Here is a 27557-nt window from a genome sequence, read left to right as displayed (position 1 = left end):
GCATCATCAAGGATCTACAACCTATCCTGAAGGGTGACCCATCACGCTCACAAATCTTGGGAGACAGGCCAGTCCTTGCCTACAGACAGCCCTCCAACCTGAAACAACCAGCAACCACACACCACACAACAGAACCACTAACCCAGGAACCTATCCTTGCAACAAAGCCCGTTGCCAACTGCGTCCACATATCTATTCAGGGGATACCATCATAGGGCCTAATCACATCAGCCACACTATCGGAGGCTCATTCACCTGCACATCTGCCAAATGTGATATATGCCATCATGTGCCAGCAATGTCCCTCTGCCATGTACATTGGTCAAACTGGACAGTCTCTACGTAAAAGAATAAATGGACACAAATCAGATGGCAAGAATTATAACATTCATAAACCAGTCGGAGAACACTTCAATCTCTCTGGTCACTCGATCTCTGACCTAAAAGTCACAATATTACAACAAAAAGACTTCAAAAACAGACTCCAACGAGACACTGCTGATTTGGAATTAATTTGCAAACTGGATACAATTAACTCAAGTTTGAATAGAGACTGTGTAATGACTCATCCACTCCCAAAGTAAAACTATTTCCCCCATGTTTATTCGCCCCCCCCCCCCCCCGTTCCTCAGACATTCTTGTTTAACTGCTGGAAATGGCCCACCTTGATTCTCACTACAAAAGGTTTTCTTCCCCCCCATCACTCCCTACCCCCGCTCTCCTGCTGGTAATAGCTCATCTTAAGTGATCACTCTCCTTACAGTGTGTATGATAACACCCATTTTTTCATATTCTGTGTGTATATAAATCTCCTCACTGTATTTTCCACTGAATGCATCTGATGAAGTGAGCTGTAGCTCACGAAAGCTTATGCTCAAATAAATTGGTTAGTCTCTAAGGTGCCACAAGTACTCCTTTTTCTTTTTGCGAATACAGATTAACACGGCTGCTACTCTGAAACCTGTCTACCTTTAATCACCCAAGTGTGAAAACTTTGAACTATGACTTTATCCTACAGAAAGTATTTGTTGCTGTTTGGGGCCAAGGGATACTATATTACAACAAAATCACTGCTCAATATATGGATCATACCAAACGGAACAGAATCTTACATTATTCCTCATTCCCTACTCCCACCATAAAGAGCTGAGAAGGAAAAATTTACGAGGGCGAGATGCCACCTGAATTCCAAAAGGAACATATTTTTGGCTGAAATTCATCTTCAAACATAATATATTTTAACAATACCTCCGTAAATAGACCAAAAGGAAATAGTCCAAAGGAACTAGTATTACTTTCCTGATAACAATCAGCCTTTTGTTTTTTTATAAAAAACTTCACTTGATGCCAAAAACAAAAAAAACAAAACAAAAAAACCCACAACCCTCCCCCCCCACAAAAAACCCCAACAACCCCAACAATCCCAAACCCCAACAATACTGGGCATTAGGAGCATTTCACAATTATAGGTAGGACTTGTAGTGCCATCTTTTGTTATGGTTCAGCAACTCTTCCCATCATAAGACCCTTATTAGTTGCAAAGCTTTAAAGCATTTGGGCTGAAATCTTCCATGCCAGGTATCTGCCTGGAAAATGTCTGCCAAAACAGTTCAACCCTTTCCAAGAATGTTTTGCCCATGTTAAGAAATTCTGGCAACCTTTTAAAAAGTGTAGTACCTCCATGCTTTGGAGCAGGGACTTGAAATGGGTCAGGGATGTGACTTTTGCTGTCCATGAAAATCCATCCAAATATTATCAAATTAGAAACCTTTGAAAACTCTCAGTTTTCACATGCTCAGTAGAGGTTTCTTTAATTTTAGCAGCTAAAAATCTCCAAAGATTCCAACCTCACTGCACATGCTCTCGTCTCTCATAGCTTCTATTGCTCACCAGAATGCACATTCACCATCCCTGAAGAGCAAGTGAGCATTTGCCAGTCCAATAAAAACAGGAATGAAGCTGGACTTTCCCTGTAACTGCTACTCTGGGGCAGGGTGGGGACAAGCAGGGAGTGTCTCTCCTGTGCTCTCAGAGACCCTTCTTGCTGGCACCTTGGCAGCATGGAGGAGCAAGCTGCCTAATCTGATTTGAGTAAGGACAAGAGCTAGACTGAGGATGGGGGAAAAGAATAGATTGAGACAAGGAGTCTAGTGAGACTGGAACTAGAGGGTGGGAAGAGAAACTGTTACTGGCAGCTCTCTAGGGGAAGAGGCTGGGACTAGCTGGTCAATGAAACAGACTGGGACCGGGGGGGCGGGGAACAAAGGCTCAGAACAGTTGAGCAAGGAGACACAGATGATGAGGAAAATGGGGGGAGGAACTGGGAGTCAGTTGTTTGTGAGTGAGAGCGCTGATCAAAATGACAAGCCAGGAGATGGGGAGGACTGGGACTGGCTGAAAAACAGGACTGGGAGTAAGAAACAGAGCAGGGGGAAAACTGGATGAAGAGCCCAGAGGGGGAGACTGGGAGTTGGTGGGGGGCTGGAGGGAAGCATAAAATCAGGTCCAATGAAGAGTCAGGAGGGAAGAAACTGGGACTGAAAAGAATAGTATATGATTGTGTAATTATAGACTCTATTGTAATGCATATGCACAAGTGGACTGAATTAAAGTTGCACAGGTAACCTTAATTCTGTCATTTCATAAGTTTCAAGTGCTTGACTTTGGAACCCTAATAGTATTTTTAACATTTTTAACTTGGTTTTCATATGTAATTCATACTTAATTTTCCCTAACATCTGACTGTGTTCTGCGAATAAATTTGATGCAACTAGAGTAAAAAACCCTTGTATAGTGAATTTCTGTAGTTAAGTCATTGAATCATGCAGTTCACTGTAAAGGGATGAACTTTTTCGCCCTAGATTTAACAGCATAAAAAGACACGGAGCTGAGTCACATGTGATCAGGCTCTCATACACTCCAGCTGTCTGCTGGAAAATGTTGGGACTTTGATCAGCACAGTTGAACACACTAACTCCCAAACCCTGGGAGAGTCCCATCCAAGATTTTCAAAAGGACAGGCTTCAAAGTCCTTATGGAGCCATCTAAATAAAGTGATCTGATTTTCAAAAGTCTAAGCAATTCCAAATGGAGAGAGTTATTCCACAAAAAACATACATATTGTATTCATTTATTTCCTAAAGGTTTTAAATAAAAAATTAATCAATGTCAGAAGCAACTAAAGTTGTCCATAGCTTTAGTGTAACAACTGGATTTGAGTGCTTATTTTTTTGGTTTGCTATTTTCTAAATAGGGCCTAATAAGTCTTGCTTTCTTGTAGGCTGAGCTCTGCAACCCATGAATAATACATTCTCTTTGAAATCGGTATAAACACAATAGAAAATGATCTCAAATTTTCTTTCAAACATTTAGCATTTAATATAACAAACTACATTGTAAAACAATTACCAATTCTTCCTCGAATATATGCATGAGATTCATTATTACCTAGACAAAAACAACAAGGAGTCCCGTGGCATCTTAAAGACTAACAGATATATTTGAGCATAAGCTTTCATGGGTAAAAATCTCACTTCTTCAGATGCACTAGGAAAGTTATGAATTGCAATCAACGGGAAACTATTCAGATGGAAAATTATGAAGAAAATGAAAACATGTTACGTAAGTATGTGCTATCATGTGAAGCACTTACACATTTTATCAACTTCATCAGGACTGTACCTGAATGTGCCGGTATATGTAACATTTTCAAGTCAAATCTAACTGGTGCTTGTTTCATTATCTGGAAAAAACAAAATAGAAAAAACAGTGATTTTTTAAAAGCATTTGTAAATGTCTTTAAAGTAGAGAAACATATAAACACAGACACAGATAGACAAAAATATATTTGGCACATGAACCCAATACAAGCCACTCCCACCATTATAATTTAAGTGTCAATGAGCCACAGGCCTAGAACCCAGGCCCACAAGGTTCATGAGAGCAGTCACGCTCCACAGCCTACCTAGCAGCCTGCTATCAGTAGCTTACCTGAGACCCATGTAGCCCAGCCCCAGTGTGAGGCACCACCCTGGAGGTCCAACTGGCAGAGTCCCAAAGCAGCTGATTGCCTGCCCACACCACCCCCCCTCCGGAAGGCCATACCCAAGTGCTGTCAAACTGGGCCACCTTTCTCCAATTGATGTCAGCCATCTTTGATGACCTTCACCAAGCTCAAACAGGGCCAGGCTGCTCACAACTGGACAGCCCCCGCAACATCCATGGCCTACAGTGTTTATTAGGCTTCACAAACTTCTACCAGAGGTTCATTTAGAATTTTCCAAAAGACAAGCCAAGCCCTTTACTGCCATACTCCAGAAAAACATGCAGTTCCATTGGTCACCCAAGGCCCAGCACATATTCAAGCAGTCAAAGCTTGCCTTCACCACAGCTCCAGAACTGGCCCACCCAGGTGCAATTCAAGCTTTCGTTGTGGAAGCAGATGTCTTCAGTATGTCAATCAGGGGAGTCCTATCCCAAAGGCAAATACTGCACCACATCACCTACTACTTGAGGAAGCTCACCCATACTGAGAAAAACAACAAGATCTTTGACAAGAGCTCCTGGCAATTAAAATCACCTTTGAAGAGCAGCAACGCTACTTGGAAAGGGCCCACCATCAGGTCCAAGTGTTCACTGACCATAAGAACCAGAGTTCCTGCACATGGCCAAGTCCCTAAACCAACAACAGTTCCAGTGCCCTATTCTTCTCCTGGTTAAACTTTACCATGACCAACTGCCCAGAAACAGCAAGGCCAACACCTTTTCCCAAAGATATGGCTCTGACCCATGAGGTCCCAGTTTGGAATCCAAATTACAGTGTATGCATCTCACTGTTTCCATGTCCATATCGAATCAATTCATTGGGGAAAAAAAAAAAAATCAGCCAAGTGTTTTCCTCAATAACCTCTCTTATTTATATTGGCCAAAACCAGAGTTCCCACTGAAGGCAGAAGCAGATTTTTAAAATTCACAGTTAACATTAGGCTTGATTAACTACCAGAGATTGTAGAAAACTCTGCTGAAGAAGTATCATGTCCTTTTATTCCCTGGTGTTTTACCTGAAAGTAATATTTACCTGGCAAACTGCTCTCAAACAAATGGTGGAGTCAAAGTTTTGGTAAAAGAAATTTTTTCCAGGAAAATGTCTCAGACTTGACAAAAAAAGGCCAGGCTCTGTCATGAGAAAAAAAACAAACCAAACCAAACCCTACCTGATCATTAAATGTCACCTGCTCCTGGGCCTATCATGGTACACAGCAGGATATTTTGGACTGGCCTACACTTGAGTTTAAACCAGGTTAACTAGAATCATGTTTAAGTGGCCTTAACTGGAAAGATGCTAACACAGTTTCCCTGGCCAGTGAATTCATGGATGAAATGCACTATCAAAGACAAAACAGAGACAAATGGACAGTGTGAAAATCTAAATCCTAGTGTAAAAGGATTAGTATCCAGTGAGAAGACACCTACCTCTACAAAGTTTAATTTTAACAGGCATACCTATAAATAAATATCTGTCATGACTATATGTTACTAGAGTTTAATAAGTGAATGCAAGATATCAAAAGGTAAATCTGTAAGGGCACCGAATGCAACATTTAGTAGCTTCCATTAATTATGGGAAACCCTTTCAGATTAATATTTGATCCCCAGATAAATCAGTTCTCCATACTGATTGTATAATAGGGCCATAAAAACTGCAGAAATCTTGTCAAAAGAATTAGCAGTTGACTGGGTGGAGCAATAAAGGAAAGGAAAAAAAAGAGAACAATAAAGGCAATGAGAACAATAAAGGAAAGGAAAAGAGTGGTTGCCCCATTTAAAGATTTATTTGTGCAATACACAGCACAGCAAGTTCCTTAATCTACTCTTTAGTATTTTACTTTGCCATACCTTTGGATTGTCAAGAATAGGAGTTACAAAAAGGTCTGACTCTGTGTAGATGAGCTCTTTCATCTTGGACTCCATGTCCTGCTGGCTTGAGTGTCCATTTTTACCCTAGAACAACAACAAAAATACAGTAGTCAGGTTTGTAAGAAAACTTTTCAAAATTTTTTGCAGCAATATTTCTTTTAAACATTACCAAACTGTATTGTATGGATAACACAAATACTCAGTGTTTGTATTATTTGCTTTATGGTAGTGAATAGATTCCTTAACTAAGATCAGGTCCCACTGTGGTGGGCACTATACGAACATACAGTAAGAGAAAGATGCTGATCTAATAGAAATAGACTAGTCGGACAAAGGGTGCTGAGACAAAAAGAGATTACGTGACTTGCCCAAGTCCTAAAAGTCTTTCCAGAATCAGGGCCTTATATTCATTATCCCCACCCCAGTTACTGCTGCATATTCTATTACCATTTTTTTTTTTTAAAAAATTCCCACCAACTTACAGACACACTTTTCCTAAATCTCATATGAAAGAACAGGTATTTACATGCCAATTATATGGTTTATGCATCTCTCGAACAGTAGCATAGCTGGGGGGGACCGGGGCAGCGGCCGCTCCCCCACCGAGCAGAAGTGACGCCTTTTTATTCTTTGGAGTTTTTTCTTACTCAGTGAACATGTTTTGTATGGACAATGCCCATTTCTCTTTATCTGGTACATCTTTTTAATGTTCATGGGGGTGGGGGGTATTTATACACCCCACCATACCCAATTACCAACACCACAATTTTGCCAAAATGTATTCAGGTGCTTAACTTTATACACTGTGAATAGTCCCATTCAGGGTCAGTGTGAATAAATCTTTGAAGGATTATAGCCCAAGATTTCAACAGCCTTTTTAAAAATAAAGAAAAGGAAATTGGGAACTTACAATCAACAGTTATATAAATGTTTAGATTAACATCATCATGGTCTCTAAAATCACATTTAAATCTAATCCTTTTATTTTATGAGACAATCTGTGGTAATTACCAGTGTTTTGAGTAAACATACTCTTGGGAAAGAATAGCAACTCCAATTTTCTCATAAATGTCAAATGCAGTTGGATGAATAAAACTATCAGCTGTGTTTTATGATCGGTAATTAAAATATTAACATATTCCTTTTGAGCAGCAAAGGTCGATAAGTAAAAATAAAAATCAATTTATTTCAGACATAGCTACATGTTTGTTTTAAAAAAAACAAAACTGTTCATCAAAAAAACAAAACCAAACCCTGTAACTTAAAAGTTAATATTGCAACATTAAGTTAAAAACAAAAAACAGAAAATATAAGTATCAAGAAAAAACAGCTTTTAAAATCCCCACCTTTTAAAAGTCATACAAAATGAGAAAATAGGATAAGGTACATGAAATTTTGAGTAGTCTTACAATTTATATATTTTGTAAGAAATATCTACATATGTGAAAATTAACATTAGACTTTCCAGTAATAACCTTAACACTAACTCCTATTTCTTCCCCCACCCCACGCAATGCAGTTACTCGCTAATGTGTTTAATAAGTATTGTATGTTACACAAAAAGACTAGTATAAAAATAGCACATTATACTTCTATCAAACTATTTTAGAAATTTTACATACTATAACATAAGGTATATCAGTTCTATATACACAAAACAGTGATCTTTCTGCAATAGCGATACTACAGAATTAACTAAAATGTTAGTATTCTGAAATTGAAAGAGGTGTGTGCAATACGCCTTAAAGATACAGTTTCTGTAGTCTGGTGCAACTGAATTTAGTTACTGTAACAGATACATTAGTCCTCTTTCCACCGAAGATGTGTTACACCATCTTCTTATAACTCAGAACTTGAACTATTACATTTCTTGAGAGCTATGTCTTACAGGTCAGAGTTAAGACTGTTCTTGAAATATCTACTGTTAATTTTCATACATGCGGGAGTTTTTTTAGATAATGTATCAACTGTAACAATATTGAAACTTTCTTTATATTACCTTATCTTTTCTCAATGTAAAATTTTTTAATTTTTTTTTTTAAACTATAACACTCCTGGTAATAATGTTTTTGAATGTTTGTGTAACATTCTACAGTAACATTACCCTTTTTATTTAATTAATTTATGTCTTGGTCTGGCAATCTCTTATTTCTCTTAATTAGAGGGCAATAGACGCTGAGCTCCCAAATTTTGGACTAGTCCGGGGCAATTTTGGCCCCTGCTGTAATGAACAGCTGCCCTGAGAACTGATCTTAAAATTCAGTAAATGTGTAGGTTTGGGGATTTTTTGTTTTTAATTTGAAGGGGGAAAGGAGTGCCCAGCTGGCTTTATAATGGAATCCAGGATGAAATCGTAACTATGGAAATATTACAATCTCCTCACCTTTGCCAAACGTAAAGTTCTTTGTGCCGAATTCTGAGTTAAGGCAGCAGTAGCACTACTCATTTCTACTGCAGTGCTAGTCCTCGGAGTGGGACGAGAGCTGAGAGACAGGAGACAAAAATGAAAGAAGAGTGCCGATTAACTTTCATGGATTACACAACATATTCAGGATTATGAAACCTCTACGTAATTCCCATTTGTGTGGGGAAAGCGTCAAGGCTGACAGGCAGAATATTTGTTCCATCAACCCAATATATACTTCCTGTTTTTAAATCTCCCGTAATAGTTTGTTGTTTTTTTCCGCACCATCAACCCTCCAAACCAAAGGATGTAGTCATATTAAAATCCCATCTCCTAAATGTGAGGAGTCACCAAACAATATCTCAAGGTGATTAACTTGCTGGATTGCAATGCACTTTACACTGTTCTTCCATTCTCACTGATGGCTGTTTAGAGCTGGGAAGCATTGAAACTGACAAGTATCCTGACGGTTTTTGTATTCATTCTTTTCATTTTCAAAATGCTGTTTGTTCATAAAATTTTTTCAGAGTCACCGAGAAGATTAGGAAGACACACAAGGAGAGACCAGGGTGTTGTGATAAAAAACAGATTCAGTACTGAATTCATTATTGGTAGATTAACCAAGCAAGGTGTTTGGATTTTACTCCAATGTAATCCTTGCTTTGGACAGATCTTTCTGCTACATTAGTGAATGGTGAGGGAGGGGTGTTTTTAAACAAGCAAGCGTCTGCTTCATGTGGACAGAAACTAAGGCTCTTATATCAAAAATGAATCTCTCCTGCCTTGAGGCAAATGCAAAAAACCACACACAATAGGCCCTCACCAACTAAAACTCATTGTTTCCGTTTTTATTTAATGGCTCCTGTGGCACATTGCACAAATAGCACACATAGCGACTGATAGCCTATGCAGCACAACTGACAGGTCTTTGCAGGCACTATTTGTTGGCCTGGCTGAAACTGCAAGCTTCAGACCCTCCACCCTATTAAGCAATTTTGAATTGCTTCTTAAATGGTAAAGATCATTTGTGCATACGTAAAACAAGAAAAGAATAAAAGTAATGAATAACAGAAAAACCTAAATTTTTCTAATCCTGTTTAGCAGAACAGCCCAGAGATTACAAGATATTGCTATGAAAAACAGTAAAATACAGCAATATTTAAATTGTGGGCTACAACATCTCGAGGGTTTCTTTATACTAACTATCTAAACACAATTTTCCCTACAGAATCATGAAACAATCTGCTTGCATAAAAATACTGCATTTCAGCCTGTGCTCTTTTAATTAAAAAATAATACATCTAAGAAGATACTCCATACATTTTTTCATTTCTAGTTTAATTGCTCTGTAGTTTATCATACCTAAGAAGAAATATGGACTCATTTGATTCACCACCAGGGGCGCTTTTAGGCCGCAATTCAGATGGATTTTCTGTTAAAAACAAAACAAAAAACATGGAACTCACTAATTTAAAGATTATGAGGAATAAAATTTATGGAACAGACATACTGCTGGGATTACGAGGTTGATCGGATTTACAGAACACACTCATTTGAAATGAGACAATAATAGCAATACATAATCTTACCTAGTTTGAAAGATTTATTAAGTTGTTTATTATCTGCTCTTGAGGATGATATGTCATTCGAATTTTTATGGGTATCCAATGAGTCCTTGGTATCTCTAGATGCAAACAACTCCATGTTTTCACTGTTGTTTAATAAGAGATGCTAGTTAGATACTAGTTACTTAACATCCTTCAAAAATCAATACTATAGTGTTTTTATATTTGCACTAGTGTTCGCATCAGTGATAGATAAGTTTCAAGAGACAAGATTCAAGATACAATACTTGCATAGCACAAATGTAACAAAATTTTAAAAACATTTTTCTAAATTAAAAGAAAAATACAAATAATGACCAGAAAACAGTTTTTTTAATAGTACAAAAGGATATTTGTCTCCTTATATTTATTATAAAATGTTATTTTCACTGAACATATTGTACCTTGAGCTTATGTCCTGGCTGTTTGTGGAATCATCATATCTGCTGAAAGCATCTTTCCAGAATGGATGCTGTAACAGGTCTGTCCAGTTCAATCTTTGTAATACAATAGAATAAAGAGAGCCTGAAACAGCACTACAATACAGTGCCATGATTTAATATTCTATGAATTTCTCAGTGACTGGCAAATTTGTTATTATGTAACAATGTAATCATACCATTTATGAGTCAGAAGCCCAGTAAAATAGATATTTTAACTGCTCTTCTCCCACTTTCAAAACAAGTTTGGACTGATTTTAAATTTTATAGGATTCTAAAATTGCCACCAGTACCATTATCCTGGTGTCTATTTGTTTCGTATCAGAGTAATTTAATCAAAACACTCGGCACAAATCTTTCAACGAAAACTATATTAATTAATTGCAACATATTCAAAACAGACAATTACATCTCTTTGCAGATGTAATCTGCAAAATGACATGAATTCAGTATTGCAATAGTCATCGCTTTTCGGAAGAGGAGAAAACATAATATGTGATTAATTGTCCTGCATTAGACTGCTTTACCTCTTTTGAGGATCCTTTTGAAGCAAACCATCCAGCAAACTAAGGAAGTGTGAAGAAGGTTTGGGAAGAGCAGAACCTGTAAACAGAAGAACTTCAAATAATATTGGTAATAAAAATAAACTAGCCTAAAACTAGAATGATTATATAAATAATAGAAGAAATATAGAGTTCTCCTATATATAGGTCCTGTTCCTGCTATTAGTCACTAAAGACAATGGGGTATACATGGGTACAGATTGTATATGATTACACAACCAGAACCTAAGACAGCATATGCAACAGACGCTTCCAGTTACTAAGCAGCTGTAATTTTAAAAGTTTCTAAAAGCAAATCTTCACATTGGGAAGATTCTCATACTGTATAAAAGAAATGGTTACTCACCCTGTGCAGTAAATGTAGTTTTTCAAGATGTGTCCCTCTATGGGTGCTCCACCCTACTTGTGTTTGCACCCCCTGTGCCTTTGATTGGAAATTTCTCATGGCAATGTCCGTTTAGCCCATGCAACTACGCTAGTCAGCTTCATGCCATTGTTATATAGTACGGCATGGGTGAACCAACCTCAGTTCCTTCTCTACAGCAAAGCCCTATAACAGAGAAGGAGTAGTGCAGGTAATGGAGCATCCATAGAGACCACATCTTGAAGAACTGCTGTTACTGCACAGGGTGAGAAACCATTTATTCTTCTTCGAGTAGTGTCCCTCCGGTGCTCCACTCTGGGGGTTATTGAGTAGCCCTGCTTTAAGGAGGGGCTTTGGAGTCAAGTCCAGTATGGAAGAAAATACTTCTGATATTGTGTTTGACTCAGCTGTAGAGTCACAAGTTATTGCACAGTGTTCAGCGAATGGATGCATAGAAGCCAAGTAGCAGCTTTACATATTTCAGTAGTGGACACCTTTTTGAGAAATGGTGAAGAAGTAGAAATGAATTTCATACAGTGAGTTCATATGTCCGAAGGTGCTTGAATATTATGCAATTCATAGCAATTAATTCAGTTGGAAATCCACTTGGAAAGTTTTTGATTAGAGATTGCAGATCCTTTGATCTATCTGTGAGTGAGACAAACAATTTGGGGTCTTTCTGAAGGGTTTAGAGTTCTATCCTGACAGAAGGCCAGGGCTCTCCTGACATCAAGGGTATGCAACAATGCCTCTTGTTTATCTAGGTGAGGTTTAGCGTGGAAAACTGGCATGTGAATGGGTTGATTAATTTGGAATTCAGAGGACACTGTTACCCACAGTTTTCAGAACCCAAAGCAGTGGTAATTTAACTGTTTCTCTCCAGATCATGTCAGGAATAAATCACTGGGGACACAGTTCCTCTGTCTCATAAATGATTGGTACAAACAAGAGTGCTTTAACATAAAACTACTCTTTTATTAGGTCTCAAACACACAAGACACACACACACACATGTGCTGTAGCAGTAGGTTCAGAACACCCCAAACATTTATCATTACCCAAAGACTGAGATGGTTTTGAGTGATTAGCAGTCAGGCTTCCGGGGGCCCTCCTTCCGTCCAGTTGCTGGGAAGTTTAGGTGTCAGCTCCTTGCCCCAATAAAAGTTTCCTCAGACTGCTCCAAAGCATGCTTTCTAACTCACTCTATAGATTTCCTCTGGACAAAGCACATAGCCTATTAGAGGCTATTATGAGTTATTTCCATCGCAACAGCCAATAACAATTCCTTATTCTCCTTATCAGCAAAGTAACTTCAGCAAACAAAAACCAGAATCGAGGTCAGTTTTCCATATTTCTTCTCCCCTTTCCCCCACAATGAATCTGTCCTTTCACTTTATCTATCCCAATCAGTAAAACTGCAGCTTGCAGCTCTTTTTCTCTGCCTAAGCAAGGCCAGATTTTTCTCCTGACTCTATGGTGTCCTTGATTCTAGCTGGCAGGTGGTGGGAGTGGGGGGGTTGGAGAGAGGAGGGAGAGGCTAAATGCACAAGATGACTGCAGATTAGATCAAATCCAATTCTCTCCCAACAACGTTACGTAGAAATTTGACCTTGTCCTTAAAAAAAACATACTGTGAAAGGAGGGGATACCATAAGGGCTCTAATTTCCCCAACCTGTCATGCTGACATGATGGCTATCAGGAATGTCATTTTCACTAAATGGAGAAGTGAGCAGGTAGCCATCTGTTCAAATGGTGGTGTTGTAAGGCATTTAAGAACCAGATTGAGTTCCCAAACTAGAGTATGATGCTTGACTGAAAGAAATATTTCCGAGCCCCCTTGGGAACCTAACTGTCATTGGGTGAGCAAAACAGGAAGGAATAAAGGGTGGGAATAAGGCTCTACTAGAAAATATAAAGCCACGATGGCTGACAGGAGACTTCTAATGGAGCTCAGCGATAGCCCTAAAACTTTTTAGAGTTAGGACACAGACCAGTATATCTGGCAGCAATGAGGAGTCAGTGGAGTACGTTTGAGGTCACACCAACAGTCAAATCTTGTCCATTTTTAAGAGTATGGGTAGTAGACTATTTTCTGCTGGGTAATACTATTCTTACCTCACCTCCTCAGAGCAGGTTGTCTTTAATCCCATGAACCATCGACCAATCATGTTTTGAGATGAAGAACTTCAAGGCTGGGATGTAGGATCTTTCTGCCTTCCTGGAAGAGGAGATGAAGACTGGCCTGCAGAGTGACCAGTGAGCAAACGGCCAACTGTATTATGTAAGGAAACCACGTGTGTCAGGGCCAGCTCGGAAATATTAGGATGACTGGCTTTGTCTTCTTTTATTTTCAGTAGAATTTCAGCTATTAGAGGAGTCAGTGGGAATGCATATGAGTGATCCGACGACCAATGAAGGTGAAAGGCATCCCCCAGGGATCGGTGACCCAGCCTGCCTGTGGAGCAAAACTGGGCACATTTCTTGTTTATTGCTGTGGCAAACAAGACTATCTGGGGGGGTCCCCATTGCCAGAATATGTGGTGTAATATGCTGAAATCTATTTCCCATTCATACTCTTGGAATACGTGCCTGCTAAATGCATCTACGGTCACATTCTGAACCCCTGGAAGACAACCCCTGTGACAATGACCTGATTGCATATGCACTGGTTACTAAGCTTGACAGCCTCTGCACAGAGGGAGAGGACTCTTGCTCCTCCTTGCCAGTTGATATAAAACAAAGCTTTGGGGGCTGTGCTGGATTGTATTGCTATGTCGGAAAAGGCCACAAATCTGTGCAGTGCTTTGGCTCTTGCTGTTACTAAACGGAGATGAGTTCCTATGAATGCTAAGTTTTGTACAGGGCTCAGAGTGAAATTTTGAATGTTCAATTGTAGGCCCAATTTGAGGAAGAGATCTATGGCTTCAAAAGTTACCCATGAACTTAATTCCCGAGAGTGACCCTTCAGCAGCCAATCATCCAGGTAAGAGGCCACTAAAATACCTTTCCTGCGGAGCTGAGCCACTACTACCGACATGGCCTTCAAAAAGACCCTCGGGACAGATGACAGTCCAAAAAGGAGCATCCTGGCCAATAGTAACACATAGGAATCATTTATGAGATGGGGGGGATCGCAATGTGGAAATATGCATCCAGAAAGTCAAGGGCTGAGAACCAATTCCTTTGATCTAGTGACACAATTATCACCTGCAAATGTCACCATTTTGAATTTTGATGCTTTCACATAAGTGTTGAGTAACCTCAAATCTAGAATGGGTCTCCAATTGCCATTCTTTTTTTGGTACCAGGAAGTACCTTAAATAAAATCCCTTTCCTCTGTGCTGCATAAGGACTGGTTCTATAGCACCCAAGTATAGAAGAGACTCCATTTCCTCACAAAGCAAGCTCTCATGAGAGGAATCCCTAAAGAGGCATTGGGCAGGGAGGTTGGTTGGTGGAAGGGTAGTAAAGTGGATGGTGTACTCTGGGGAGATGATCTCCAAAACCCACTTGTCTGTGGGGATAGACTCTGAAGCCTGCCTGAAGTGGTAAAAGGTGGTCGCTGAAGGGAAGAAGACAGCTGAATTGGTGCAGCTGGTAAGGATGAGGATGGTCATTCAAGACCTCAGTCAGCCCACCAAAATTGCTGCTTGGAGCTGGAAGGGTATGAGGTCAAAGGCTGACAGGCGGATAGTTTCTGTCTCTGGAATTTCTGTCTTTTTTGATGTGGTTCATACAACCTCTAGGAGGTTGAGAATTGCACAGGATGGGATCTCTGAGCTGTCAGAGTCTTGCTAAACCTTCTCTTATAGGCAGGTGTATAGATCCCAAGAGAAAGCAACCTAGCCCTGGAGTCCTTTAACGTGCTCAGAGATTCATCCACGCTATCTGCAAACAGTTTAGCCCAGGGGTGGTCAGCCTGAGCCTGAGAAGGAGCCAGAATTTACCAATGTACCTTGCGAAAGAGCCACAGTAATATGTCAGCAGTCCCCCATCAGTTCCCCCCCTGCCACTCCCAGCACCTCCCACCCACCAGAAGCCTCACCGATCAGAGCCTCCACCTCCCTCCCTGCACGTCCCGATCAGCTGTTTTGTGGCGTGCAGGAGGCTCTGGCTGCAGAGGAGTGAGGGCATGGCAGGCTCAGGGGAGGGGACGGGAAGGGGTGGAGTGGGGGCAGGGCCTGTGGCAGAGCCAGGGGTTGAGCAGTGAGCACCCCCCGGCACATTGGAAAGTTGGTGCCTGTAGCTCCAGCCCCAGAGTAGGTGCCTATACAAGGAGCCGCATATTAACTTCTGAAGAGCCACATATGGCTCTGGAGCCACAGGTTGGCCACCCCTGGTTTAGACCCACTGAAAGGGAAGTCTTCCACTGTATTCTGGACTTCTTTTGGAAATCTGGAGCCAAAAGTCCCTCTCATAATTACCACCGTAGAGATTGAATGGGCAGCAGTATCAGCAGCATCGAGTAAGGCTTGTAGTGAAGTTCTGGAAGGCAGCTGGCCATCCACAATAAATTGCCTGGAATTGCTCTCTATGTTCTGCCAGTAATCGGTCAACAAAAGAGTTCAGTTTGGTGTAATTTATATGATATTTCACCATTAATACCTAGTAGATTGGCAATTCTAAATTGTAAAGAGGCTGATTAATAAGATTTTCTACCAAGTAGGTCTAAATGCTATGATCTTTGTCATAGACGTAGATTTAGCGTGGTGCTACCTTCCCCGTTTATTAACTGCATTGTCCACAAAGAATTAGGAGAGCGATGAGAAAATAAAAACTTCAGGTGTTTTGCTGGAAAGTAATATTTCTTATCTGTTCTGTTGCATGTAGGTGAAATAGTAGATGAGGTGTGTCCAGAAGGGCCACATTAACAGGCAAGGCTACGTGGGCAAATGAGACTGTCTGAAGGATGTCAAGCAGCTTATGATGCTTTAAACCTCCTCGATAGGGATCTGCAAGGAGTCAGCAATTCTCTTGACTAGATCCTGAAACTGCTTAAAATCATTCTCCAAGGATGGAGGATGAGGCAGAACTGCATCATCCTGAGATGAAGAGGAGCTGTTGGTCAGAAGAGAGACCTCTTCATCAGTTCTATCTCCTGCTCCTCAAAGGTTTCTTCTTGAGGATCAGGTCTCCCAGAGAGGGCAGTACAAGAAGGCTGCCTATCTCTGAGCAATGAAAAATTGGACACCTCAGCCAGGTCTCAGGGAAAACAAAACTCCTGAGGTAACAACCATGCTGTTGGTACCAAGTCCATGGTTTGCAGAGACGTAGTAGTGGCCAAGGGAGCTGAAGGTACTGTGAATCTTGTCTGCTTCAAGGGAAATGCAGTAGGAACCCAAGCAGGCATCTTTGATAACGAGGAAGCAGAGGAAGCGCACTTCTTGCCACCTTGGTCTGCCGATGGTCCCAACGATCTCTCCACACCCGAGGCTTTGCCATCTTTTGGCTAACAATGCCCTTGGTACCTGAGGAATCAGCAGCCTCAAAGGTACCAGATTGGAGAGCAGAGCATGCTGACCTGGTTGAAGACTCCGACAACCTCGGCTTTTTTTGAGGTAATTCCCTACCTGGTGAACTCAGGGCATGATCTTTGGAAGTCTTATGAGAGGTCTTCCTCTTAAATGCCCTCGAGGAGCATGACTTAGAAATAGTGGAGGCAGCAGACTTGCTTGGAGACAGGTGTACAGAAGGGGTCCTTTGGCCTGGGTCAGAAGATGGATGCAACGAGTTTACTATAATGAGGAGACGAAGTTTAATCTCCCTTTATTTTCTGGCTCAATGTCAGACAGAAGTTACACTTCTGGGAATGTGCGATTCCCTGAGACCATCGATGCACTGGGAGTACCCATCACTTACCGGGATTGCCTCCTGGCACGACAGACATTTTAAACTAGGAGAACCAGGCATAACCTCCCAGTGAACAAGAACTACCGGTACCTTGTCTACGCACTTATCTACTACTTATCTATCTATATAATATATGAGAAGTTTCCTATTTTTTTCTTTAAACTAGGAAGCTAAAGCTACTACTGCTTACTAACTAATTACACAAACACTTACTATAAGTGAAGCACTAGAATAAAAATTGGGACACAGCTGAAGTAATCTCAACGGGGACAACTGCCAGAGCTCCATCTCAAGCTGAGGCTGTTGAGAAGCAACTGAGGGAGGTTTGCCTGTGCACGGCTATGTAGCAACTCACAGGGCGTGACACAAACTAGCATGCATGTACGCACAGGCCGAACGCACATTGTTATGAAAAGTTTCCAATCAAAAGCACAGGGGATGCACCCATAGGACACTATTCAAAGAAGAAGAAGAACCCATTACTTATAGAACAAAAGACTAAACTGTATGCTGTATACAATTATTTTTAATTAACCATGTCTTAAATTTAATTTAAAAACATATTCAAAACACACACTGAATGAATCCAAAGTTTTAAATATGACCTTTTTGCATTTTAAAGGATGCTTAAGAGGAAAAATTCTGCCCTCAAATGCACACGCAACTCTCTGAACCTAATTAAAATTGTGCACATGTGCACAAGGGTAGAATTTCATCCTTTAAGAAATTTCTTCCCAAAATCTAGAGTTGATTGCATCTGATAATTGACCAGGTGTGTCAATTCCCCGTACCACAGAGGGATTTCATTTATTGAATTTAAAAAACACATTCATATACAGGGTCATATTCGGAGCTCCTTCTAAGAGCAGAAATCCCATTGAATCCAGTTTTCAGAGTAACAGCCGTGTTAGTCTGTATTCGCAAAAAGAAAAGAGTACTTGTGGCACCTTAGAGACTAACCAATTTATTTGAGCATAAGCTTTCGTGAGCTACAGCTCACTTCATCGGATGCATCCGATGAACTGAGCTGTAGCTCACGAAAGCTTATGCTCAAATAAATTGGTTAGTCTCTATTGACTCCAGTGGAAATTGTACACATAGATGAATGGCAGGATGGCCCATAGTATATAAATTATTCAAAGTAAATGATTTGTTCTGAGAAAGATTGCACCTAATTTTACAGTTAATATTTATTTTATCAAACAAGTAAAAGACCTAAAACACAAATGTTAAGTGACTCATGAGTACAGTTCCATATGCACTCCTCCAGCACCATATGATGATAGTACAGGAACTGTACAAAATTTTGCTGCAGCATGGAGCCACAAGGGCTCAGATAAATCTGTTTTTATACTGTTGTGCATGTTGTTTCAAAGTTTGTTCTTTACTGTGTAGTCTCTGGGTATAAGTACCTTTAGGCTAAGGGAAATATTCATTACTTACTGCTGCAATAGACAGAATTCAGAGATTTTATTTGCACTTCACATTTAATTAGGGTTGCCAATTTTGGTTGGCCATATTCCTGGAGGTGTCATCTCATGACATAATCTTTAATTAAAAATTAATCTTGAATTCCTAGAGACTCCAGGACAATCTTGGAGGGTTAGCAACTCTATGTTTAATACACATGCAGTGAATGGAAGAGGAATGTGTAGCAGCTCCAAATCCACATTAAATTGTCTGCACCATTCACCACTTTCCCAGGATCATTTTCATGCCTCAGGTTAACAGGCACAACTCTCACTGATTCAGTTAGTCACTACAGAATACTACATTAGTATACTCAGTTTGCAAATTAAATGAATGCTAAAATCCGTGCAAATTACACTGCTTTGACACTTGTAACTTGGTCAGCAAATGGATGTAGGTGAGTACGTCTGCTATGTTATTTAAATTACTATTTATGTACACTGTTTCAACCCTGTATTTTTACTTTGAAACCACACTTCTTCACACCCATAAAAGGCATTTGAGAACAAGTCCATAGGAAGTTTTAGAAATTTTACTAAACCGTTTTTGCATCAGAGCTAAAAAATTCAGTTTTAGGGATAGAAATTTCTTACAATTCTGCTAATACAAGTTTAGTTTAATGAGAAAATACACTTCTGCAATTAAGAATTTTAAGCAGAATATTCTTTGCAAACCAAAATATAGTTATCAACATAACGAACAAACAAACCTGACTACTACATTTTAAGCATTACTCTAGTTTGACTCATTAACTATAAGAAAACCTTACCTTTAGATTTAAGTGGCAAAGGATTTTCATATAAAATCTGTTCAATTAATTCAGAAAAGCTTTCAGAGAAGAATGGAGGTCTTCCTGTAAACATAAGTAGATTCACTTAATTCTATCAAACTTGGTTAAACTGCAAAATAATTGTTACTAAATAATTCTCATTCAAGAAGCAAGTGTCGTCAATCTGAACTCAATTTAACAAATTCATGTCAATTTAACTACAAATAACTTTGTTGGTGAGAGCCAGTGAACAATGAGGACTGCAGAACAAAACATGGGCAGGACAGCCATTAAAAATGCTCCTTCATGTCTTATGTCCCAAAACGGGTCTCCATGGTAGCCCCAGATATCAGCAGAGTGGATAATGAGGACAGCAAGACCCACATCTATGTTAATCCAATAGGCTAGCATACTGTGTATGTTGCCACAGGAAGATTGGGCTACAACCCTGCAACCTGGTTTGAAGGAGATTTCCCCTTCCTAAATGCTCCCTTCCCGCTCCCTTCTCCCAACCCTTCACTAAGCTAAAGTAGTGCAATTTGAAACAGCTAAAGTGAATTTTACCTTTAAAAGAACAAATTAATGCATTTGCTAAATTGTTTTAATGTTTAAGAGCATAAAACCCTTGAATGAGAATGGGAGCTCAAGCTGTTATTATAATTTAGCAAATTATAATTCTGAGCACTAGAAGCAGTTAAAACCATATATTATAATTATACTATAACTCAGATCTTAGTGACAGTATCTCAGCTGATTATTTTACAAGGTTCCTAAATAATTGGAAGTCTTTATAATGTACCAAAAACTCATTTTCCCAAATTATCACAAATGTCAGATAGATAGATAGAAACACAACCTGAAAACATTTCGTAAAGCAAACAGCCCAATGACCACAAATCACTAGCTATGGAGAAGTCAGCTCCCTTTATTGCTTCTGGAGCGGTGTATACAGGAGATCCTACAAAATAAAACATAGATAAGGCAACTTGTGTAAAGGCTGAATGGATAGTCAATTCAGAATTTTAAAAAACGCCACCGTGTCAATCCTCCCACCTCACCTCTGTGGTGTATACATTATCTCCATTTAGAGATAAATGTTGAACCTCAGTTTCCCTAAGTACCTTGCCCAGTGGCACAGAAAATGTCAATGTCAGATCTGAGGTAGAAACTCAGGAATTTGACTTATAGTCCTGTGATCACAACCTTGCCTCTCATTAGACAACTATCCTCACTTCACTCTGATATACCTTTTCAGTGGGATTGTGGAAACTATTTTGTTATTTATATTCCTATTTCACTTCAACTACACATAATCTTTCGTGAGTGGATCACTTTAGATAAGCTATTACCAGCAGGCGAGTGGGGTGGGGGGAAGTATTTTTTTCATGCTTTGTGTGTATAAAAAGATCTTCTACACTTTCCACAGTATGCATCCGATGAAGTGAGCTGTAGCTCATGAAAGCTTATGCTCAAATAAATTGGTTAGTCTCTAAGGTGCTACAAGTACTCCTTTTCTTTTTGCAAATACAGACTAACACGGCTGTTACTCTGAAACCTACAGATAATCTGAGAAGAACATCTACCGTTTTGTGCTGTAATTTTCTAATGTACCTACAGAAAGGTCCAAATCAAAGATGACACCCAGATTAGGGGATGGAGGGATAGGCAGATTGGTGGTATTGTCCAGAGTGACTGAGAAAGGAAGTAGGGGAGGGCTTGAGCTAATGACTAAACATCTACAAGAAGATGTCAGAGACACAGGTCAAGATTTTAGTTTGGACAGATGGAGACAAGAATGAAGAAGAGAGGCAGATCTATGAGTCATCAGCATGGATACTGGTATTTGAATTTGTGTTTACAGATGAGATTACCAGAGATCAGGTTTAGAGGGAGAAGAGAAAGGAACAAGGCATGAGCCTGTGGAGCCTGCATAGAAAACTGATAGGGTATTGAGGCTAATCCCCGAAAGGGCACTCTGAAGAAGCAGTAAGAGAGATTGGAGGAGAACCAGAAGAGAACTGAGTCATGGAAGCCAAGGGAGGTCAAAATTTCAAGAAGAGCATGGGTGATGTAGTCAAAGGTAACTGACAGGTCAATGATGACAAAGTACTGGTTCTGAGCTTTAGCTAGGAAGAGGTCACTAGAGACTTTGGTGAGATTGGTTTCAGTGGACTGCAAGGAGCAGAAGCTTGATGGGAGAGGGCTTAGGATGGAACTGAAGGAGAGGAACTCCGGACAGCAATTGCAAACAGTATGTTCAATGAGCTAAGAGACAAAAGGGGGAAGGGAGACGGAGCAGTAGTTGGATGGGTTAAGGAGAAGAGTAAGGAAGGAGATGAGAGAGAAGGCAGCCCAGAAGATAGGATGCAGTCACTGAGCCAAGAGGACAGGTTAGGGAACAGACAAGAAGCTTCTGCATCTATGATGGGGAGAAGAAGGAGAGAGCTGTGGGAGGGATGGGAAGGTCACATTGCATTTTGTCAGTTTCTCTTGGAAGAAGTCAGCAATAGCCTGTGGAGAGAGAGAAGTGGAGGCAGAAGGAGGGGATGATCTTGATATATATAACAATAAAAAAAATAGACCGTTTATAGTGGTTTCCCTTTGCAGTTTTTCCACCTTCCTTTGAAGCATCTGATACTGAATGCTGTCATGGACAGGATACCAGACTATATGAACCACTGGTCTGATTCAGTATAGCTATTTCTATGTTAAACTAGTATTAAAATAGGATGGAAATAGGTCTACATTCTGCCATACTGGACTCCCACTCTTTCAGACAATGCCACTTTTCATTAAGATGACCATCACCCACAGTAGCTTCAAAAATGCCAACTGTATTTAAAAGCTCTGTGAAGCACATTTGCACAAAGTGTATTCAAAATGGGCTTCCTCTCTTCTGAGCTCAGTTTGCTGTACACAAACACAAAATAGATGTAGTTTACTTTTAAATATATAGATTTATTTAAACTCAATATTAGTAACAATAGTTTACAGGAATGGAGGCATTTCAGTGTTTGGGAAATTGGGAACACAGCCATGAAAGACAAAATTGCAGTGTCAGTTTTCACAGACTGTACAAGAGAAGAGGAAGGAGAAGAATGCAATGACTTCTCTGTTGGAATGATTTTTTCTTAGTACTCTGTGTTTTGTAAAATACACATAACCCCTTTTGAGTAGAAGCCACAGAACTGAAGATTCATAGAAATGTTTATCCCTGTTTAAGAAGGAGAGGACCATTTTATGCAATTTAATTAGAGATATGTACACCATGCAACTAAGGGCGAGATGAGTCCCAACAAACAGAAAAAATACTGTAAAATTATCCATAGTATTTATTCACATGATGTCTGTTCCCACAATCCTTGCACAGGTGAAACTCCTGTTGAAGCCAATAAATAGGATATTGGTTACAAATTTAAGCCAATTTCTCTGTATTTTTACTTAAATGAAAAATACTGACAACAACAAAATACACAAATCCGATTATAAGGCAAATGGTTTATCAGAATAATCTTCTTTAATTTTCCTATAATCCCTTTTCTTTAAGTGGGCTGGAGTGCTGCTAAAAGAGTGAAGCAGACATCCTCTCCTGTTACATATAATTTTGTAGTCCCTGTGTCATACTAGCAGAGAATGACTATAGAGCTACCTAGATATTTAGGACATTTCAGATTAAATCACTTTTATTTACTGATCCCAAACTCCATTTTTTCTCAATACTACACCTTACTTTTTATAATATGCCTGAATATAAATCATGACTAATGTTTCATATTCAAAAGATAACTTGTAGATACAACACGCCTGTCTGCCAATTAACCTCAACACAGGAGGAATAAAAATAGAAAGTTTATTATCCAGCTGTATTATACCACAGTCACTGAGGGTTAGACAAAGTCAACAAAATTTTCAGTTCCATCCTCCTTTCAAGAGCACTTATTGGTTTCTTTTATCCTTAGGTTTTGGCTTGTAAGAGGGGATAGATTGTTAACCCTCCCCGCCCCACACACACACAATTGCAGTCATTCTGATAAAGATATATCAAAGAGGCTGTTTGGTTCATGTTTCTTCCTGGATACAGTAGGTTCATCATCATTCTTGTTTCTTGCAATAGGGAGTTCCATTAAGAAAGAGTGAAACTTACGCGAGCAGGAGACAAAGCTTATTGTCAATAGTTCACTTGTTCCTAATAAGTACTGTGGCAGATCAGCATTTTGAAGAGAGAGAAGCTGTAACTGAAATAGTTCAATCCCATAGCATAGAGGGTTTTGAAGATTAAGTACAGAACTTTGAATTTGTTCTCCTACTTGGTGGCATCTCAATTATTGCACTTATAATACATTTGTATGGACCAGACTTCTTGAGTGAAAAGGCTGCTGCATTCTGGAACAGAAGAAGTTTCTTTAATGACCAGAGTTTATTCCTAAGTACAAGGCACGGCAATAATTAAGCCTATTGTAAAAAAAAATATGTTTCACAGTAGCCAGGACAGCATCCAGAGGGAGGATGCAAAGTCTCCTGGCCAGTAACAGATGGAAGAATATACTTCAAGCCACTGCTAATAAATGGATACCCAATAGCAGTGTGAAGTCCATATTGAAGGCACTAGCAGCCCAAGTTGTTTTTTTAACTGAGATTCCCAGTAGCTTCATATATGTGGAACAAAAGGGCGACAGAATTAACTCTGTCATACCCCATAGGCGAGGGCCTTTCAATATATAACTCACTATCCCAAATTAACTTTCAAGTTCTCTGAGATGTAAATGGAGCACACATACTCTAAATCAACTCCACCTCCTACTAGTGGTAGGATCAAATGTGATACCATAGATCATAGGGTGTTGCCATTGAAGGCACCTGACAGACTTTAAAAAGTATCAGCACGGACGTGCTGCCTCAACCATGTCTAGGAGGACAGCACAGTCCCAGTCCACCAAAGCCTTTTCTCCACTGCACTCTAGGAAGCCCAGTATACAAGATCTCTCTGCTGTCCAACTGAGTGAGACATATCTTCACTTAATTCCAAGTATGGAAAACATGGAACGATGAAATATGCAAAACAATCCTGAAGGATGTTACCAAGCTTCTGTCAACTGGAGTTCAGTGAGTTAGAGAAATACTTTACGTAATTTTTAGGGCTGTTGACTAATCGCAGTTAACTCATGCAATTAACTCAAAAAACTTAATCATGATTAATCGCAGCTTTAATTGCACTGTTAAGCAATAGAATACCAATTGAAATTGATTCATATATTCACACTGTAAAAAAAAAAATAGTATTTTTCAATTCCCCCATTATAAGTACTGTAGTGCAATCTCTTTATCACAGAAGTTGAACTTACAAATATAGAATTATGTACAAAAATAACTGCACTCAAAAACAAAACAATGTAAAACTTTAAAGCCTAAAAGTCCACTCAGTCCTACTTCTTGTTCAGCCAATTGCTCAGACAAACAATGCTGCCCGCTTCTTGTTTACAATGTCACCTGAAAGTGAGAACAGGCTTCCTCATGGCACTGTTGTAGCCGGCATCGCAAGATATTTACATGCTAGATGCGCTAAAGATTCATATATCCCTTCATGCTTCAACCACCATTCCAGTGCAAATATTTCTAATAAAAAAATATATAACGAGTACTGTACACTTTGTATTCTGTGTTGTAATTGAATATATTTGAAAATGTAGAAAACATCCAAAAATATTTAAATATATGGTATTCTGTTGTTTAACACGATTAATCGTGATTTTTTTTTAAATCGCTTGACAGCCCTAATAATTTTATATCAAGAACAGATGGGTTAGAATTGATTTTCTGTCCTCCCATTTAAACTGATTTGATATCTCCTTAGCCACATCATGTAGGCAAATACACTACACAGTATTGTTTGGTCCTCTCTAGAAGATTTTCATTTCAAGAAAAAACAAAACAAAAACAAAAAAATTTGCTGAAGGAACTATTTATGTTCTACTGATTGTGGAGTGCAAAGTTTAATCCCTTAAGGATAAAGATCTTCTGTTTATTAGGCACATAGGTGCCTATAACTGGCTTAATGCTACTTATTTCAGCACTTCTCAGAAGCTGTAAACTATTGGCAACCTCATAATATCTTCCCTTGCTTTACTATAGTTCCAGCCTTCATTTCCACATACACCAGCTTTCACCATACAGCTGGAGCTCAACAGGCTCTAAATAAAGGATTGAATTTTGCTGTGTTAGCTGTAATCTAAAATGGATTTATTTATATTTCTATATGTGCTGCTCCATATACTAGGTACCTCCATATGAAAGTTCAAACGGTTACTTTAAATGTTTACAAAATCATACCATTTGCACTTAAACGAGGAAATGAGAAATGTAATAGCCAACTCGGTTTTATTTTTCCCCCATTCGTCTATATCAGACACAGAAGGACAACCTAAAATAAACAAACAAACCAAACCAACCAACCCACCCACCCAAATTTAATGAGTTAATATTTCTAGTTAATTAGGCCCCTTGCTCCATTTAAAGTCTGTTATCTATCTGATCATTTTGTTTTAAAAATGACTCCTGAAAATTGGTTTATTGTTTTAAATGTAAAAAAAAAATTGAAACAGCAGCACACCAGCCATTGAAATTACTGAAAACTCACCAATGCCACTGGGAAATGATTGAGAGATGTATGTTTGTACAGTAAAAGTTGAATTTCAGAGATGTGATGTTACATCTACAACACTCATTGTAAAAACCAACCACTCACTTGCACAGCCACACTGTAAGTTTATGTAATTACAGTAATATAAATTCAGCTTCACTGTCCCTATACTCGAATACCTTGATCTGGGCTTTAATTCAAGGGTACCTTGAAGATTATTCAGAACAGACACACTAAAATGATAAAACAGCCTTTATTACTTCTTCTCACAGATGTATGTTATGCTGTATGTTTGCTAAACTTGGTTTTGTACTGTTATGAAGGTAGGAAACATGACTGCGTGTATGTAAAACCTGTTTCTTCTCTATGTACCTGTCATGCACTCACTTAAAGCGCGGGCTAGCAATCTTCCCTGTACTTAAGGATATCAATGATTGTCTGTTCTACCAAAATCTTTCTTACATGAGACTAAGGATAGGTCTACACTGGCACTAAAAGCTGTAAATTCGAGCTTGAGGAGACATACCTGCACTAGCTTTGATTGAGCAAACCTGCTAAACATTGACGTGTAGCCACAGTGGCGCAAATGTGGGAGGGACTGACTGTCCCCAGCATGAACCTATGGTCTCAGACAGGATTGGACTTGGAGCAGCTTGCCGCTCCTGCCACTGTGGCTATGTTTCTATTTTTAGTGCATTAGCACAATCAAAGCTAGCAGGGGTATGTCTGCCCGCAGCTCCCATTGGCCGGGAACAGCGAACCGCAGCCACTGGGAGCTGCAAGCGGCTGTACTTGCAGATGCTCAGGTAAACAAAGCATCTCGCAGCCCACCAGGGGCTTTCCCTGAACAAGCCGCGAACCAAGTTTGGGAACCGCTGCCTTAAGCTAACAGTAGCATTAATTACAGTGAGGAGAAGAGATAAAATATAGTCACCTGAAGCAATAGCTGTATGTACAGATAAATTAGTAACAATTTATTCAACAATTGCCTTTCACAATTACATTTTATTTGCTCTAATTTTCATAACAGGTAGTGTAGCTTGTTTTGCGGTTTGTACCATACACAAATTCCCATAATGCTTCCTATTACATTGTCATAGACACTGTCAGAACTAAACAAAATAAAATGTTTCATTACTAACGTAGAGTTTTCTGAGAAAAACCTAGCATTCTTAATTCCTGCATCCACAAAAAGAATAGTTACAAAAGACTACTATTTTAAAAGTTTCTGGCAGAGAAAATAAGACCCCGTCCTCTCAACATGATTTAAAATCAAAACATTTTTAAAACATTTCATTATGCCTCATTGGGTTTAGTTAATTTTAACTGGATAAAACAATATACTATATGCTGTACCTTTGAGTCTATTTTTCAAGTTTCTTTGTGGAGTGCTTTCACAGCCATCATCACCTCCTCCTTCCTCTGACCCAATTAAAGCAAAAAATTCTTCCAAATTTTCACCCTCTGCTTTAGCCAGGCAAAAGTTATTGAACTTCAGTGTGCCAGGCCCTTCCAGAAGTATCTACAGAGGTAAACAAA

The 27557-nt window shown here is 39.3% G+C and overlaps 1 protein-coding gene across 3 annotated transcripts in view; it reads right to left on the bottom strand.

Moving 5' to 3' along the window:
* ULK4 (unc-51 like kinase 4) overlaps positions 1 to 27557 on the bottom strand; it is a 388751-nt gene that overhangs the window by 345209 nt on the left and 15985 nt on the right. For 2 of the 3 annotated variants that reach the window (XM_073333131.1, XM_073333133.1), the window contains exons 5-14: positions 27375 to 27540; positions 20238 to 20339; positions 19382 to 19465; positions 10892 to 10967; positions 10329 to 10421; positions 9910 to 10031; positions 9683 to 9752; positions 8300 to 8399; positions 5896 to 6000; positions 3682 to 3742 (exon numbers count right to left, since the gene is read on the bottom strand). In XM_073333131.1, coding sequence (XP_073189232.1) covers positions 3682 to 3742; positions 5896 to 6000; positions 8300 to 8399; positions 9683 to 9752; positions 9910 to 10031; positions 10329 to 10421; positions 10892 to 10967; positions 19382 to 19465; positions 20238 to 20339; positions 27375 to 27540 — 979 coding nt within the window. Of the gene's footprint in view, positions 1 to 3681; positions 3743 to 5895; positions 6001 to 8299; positions 8400 to 9682; positions 9753 to 9909; positions 10032 to 10328; positions 10422 to 10891; positions 10983 to 19381; positions 19466 to 20237; positions 20340 to 27374; positions 27541 to 27557 lie in introns of all 3 variants that reach the window. The other variant, XM_073333132.1, reaches the window with a different exon arrangement.

The sequence above is a fragment of the Lepidochelys kempii genome, chromosome 2 (genome assembly GCF_965140265.1).
Source record: "Lepidochelys kempii isolate rLepKem1 chromosome 2, rLepKem1.hap2, whole genome shotgun sequence".
Taxonomy (NCBI): Eukaryota; Metazoa; Chordata; order Testudines; family Cheloniidae; genus Lepidochelys; species Lepidochelys kempii.
This window is presented reverse-complemented; position numbering and strand designations above follow the sequence as displayed.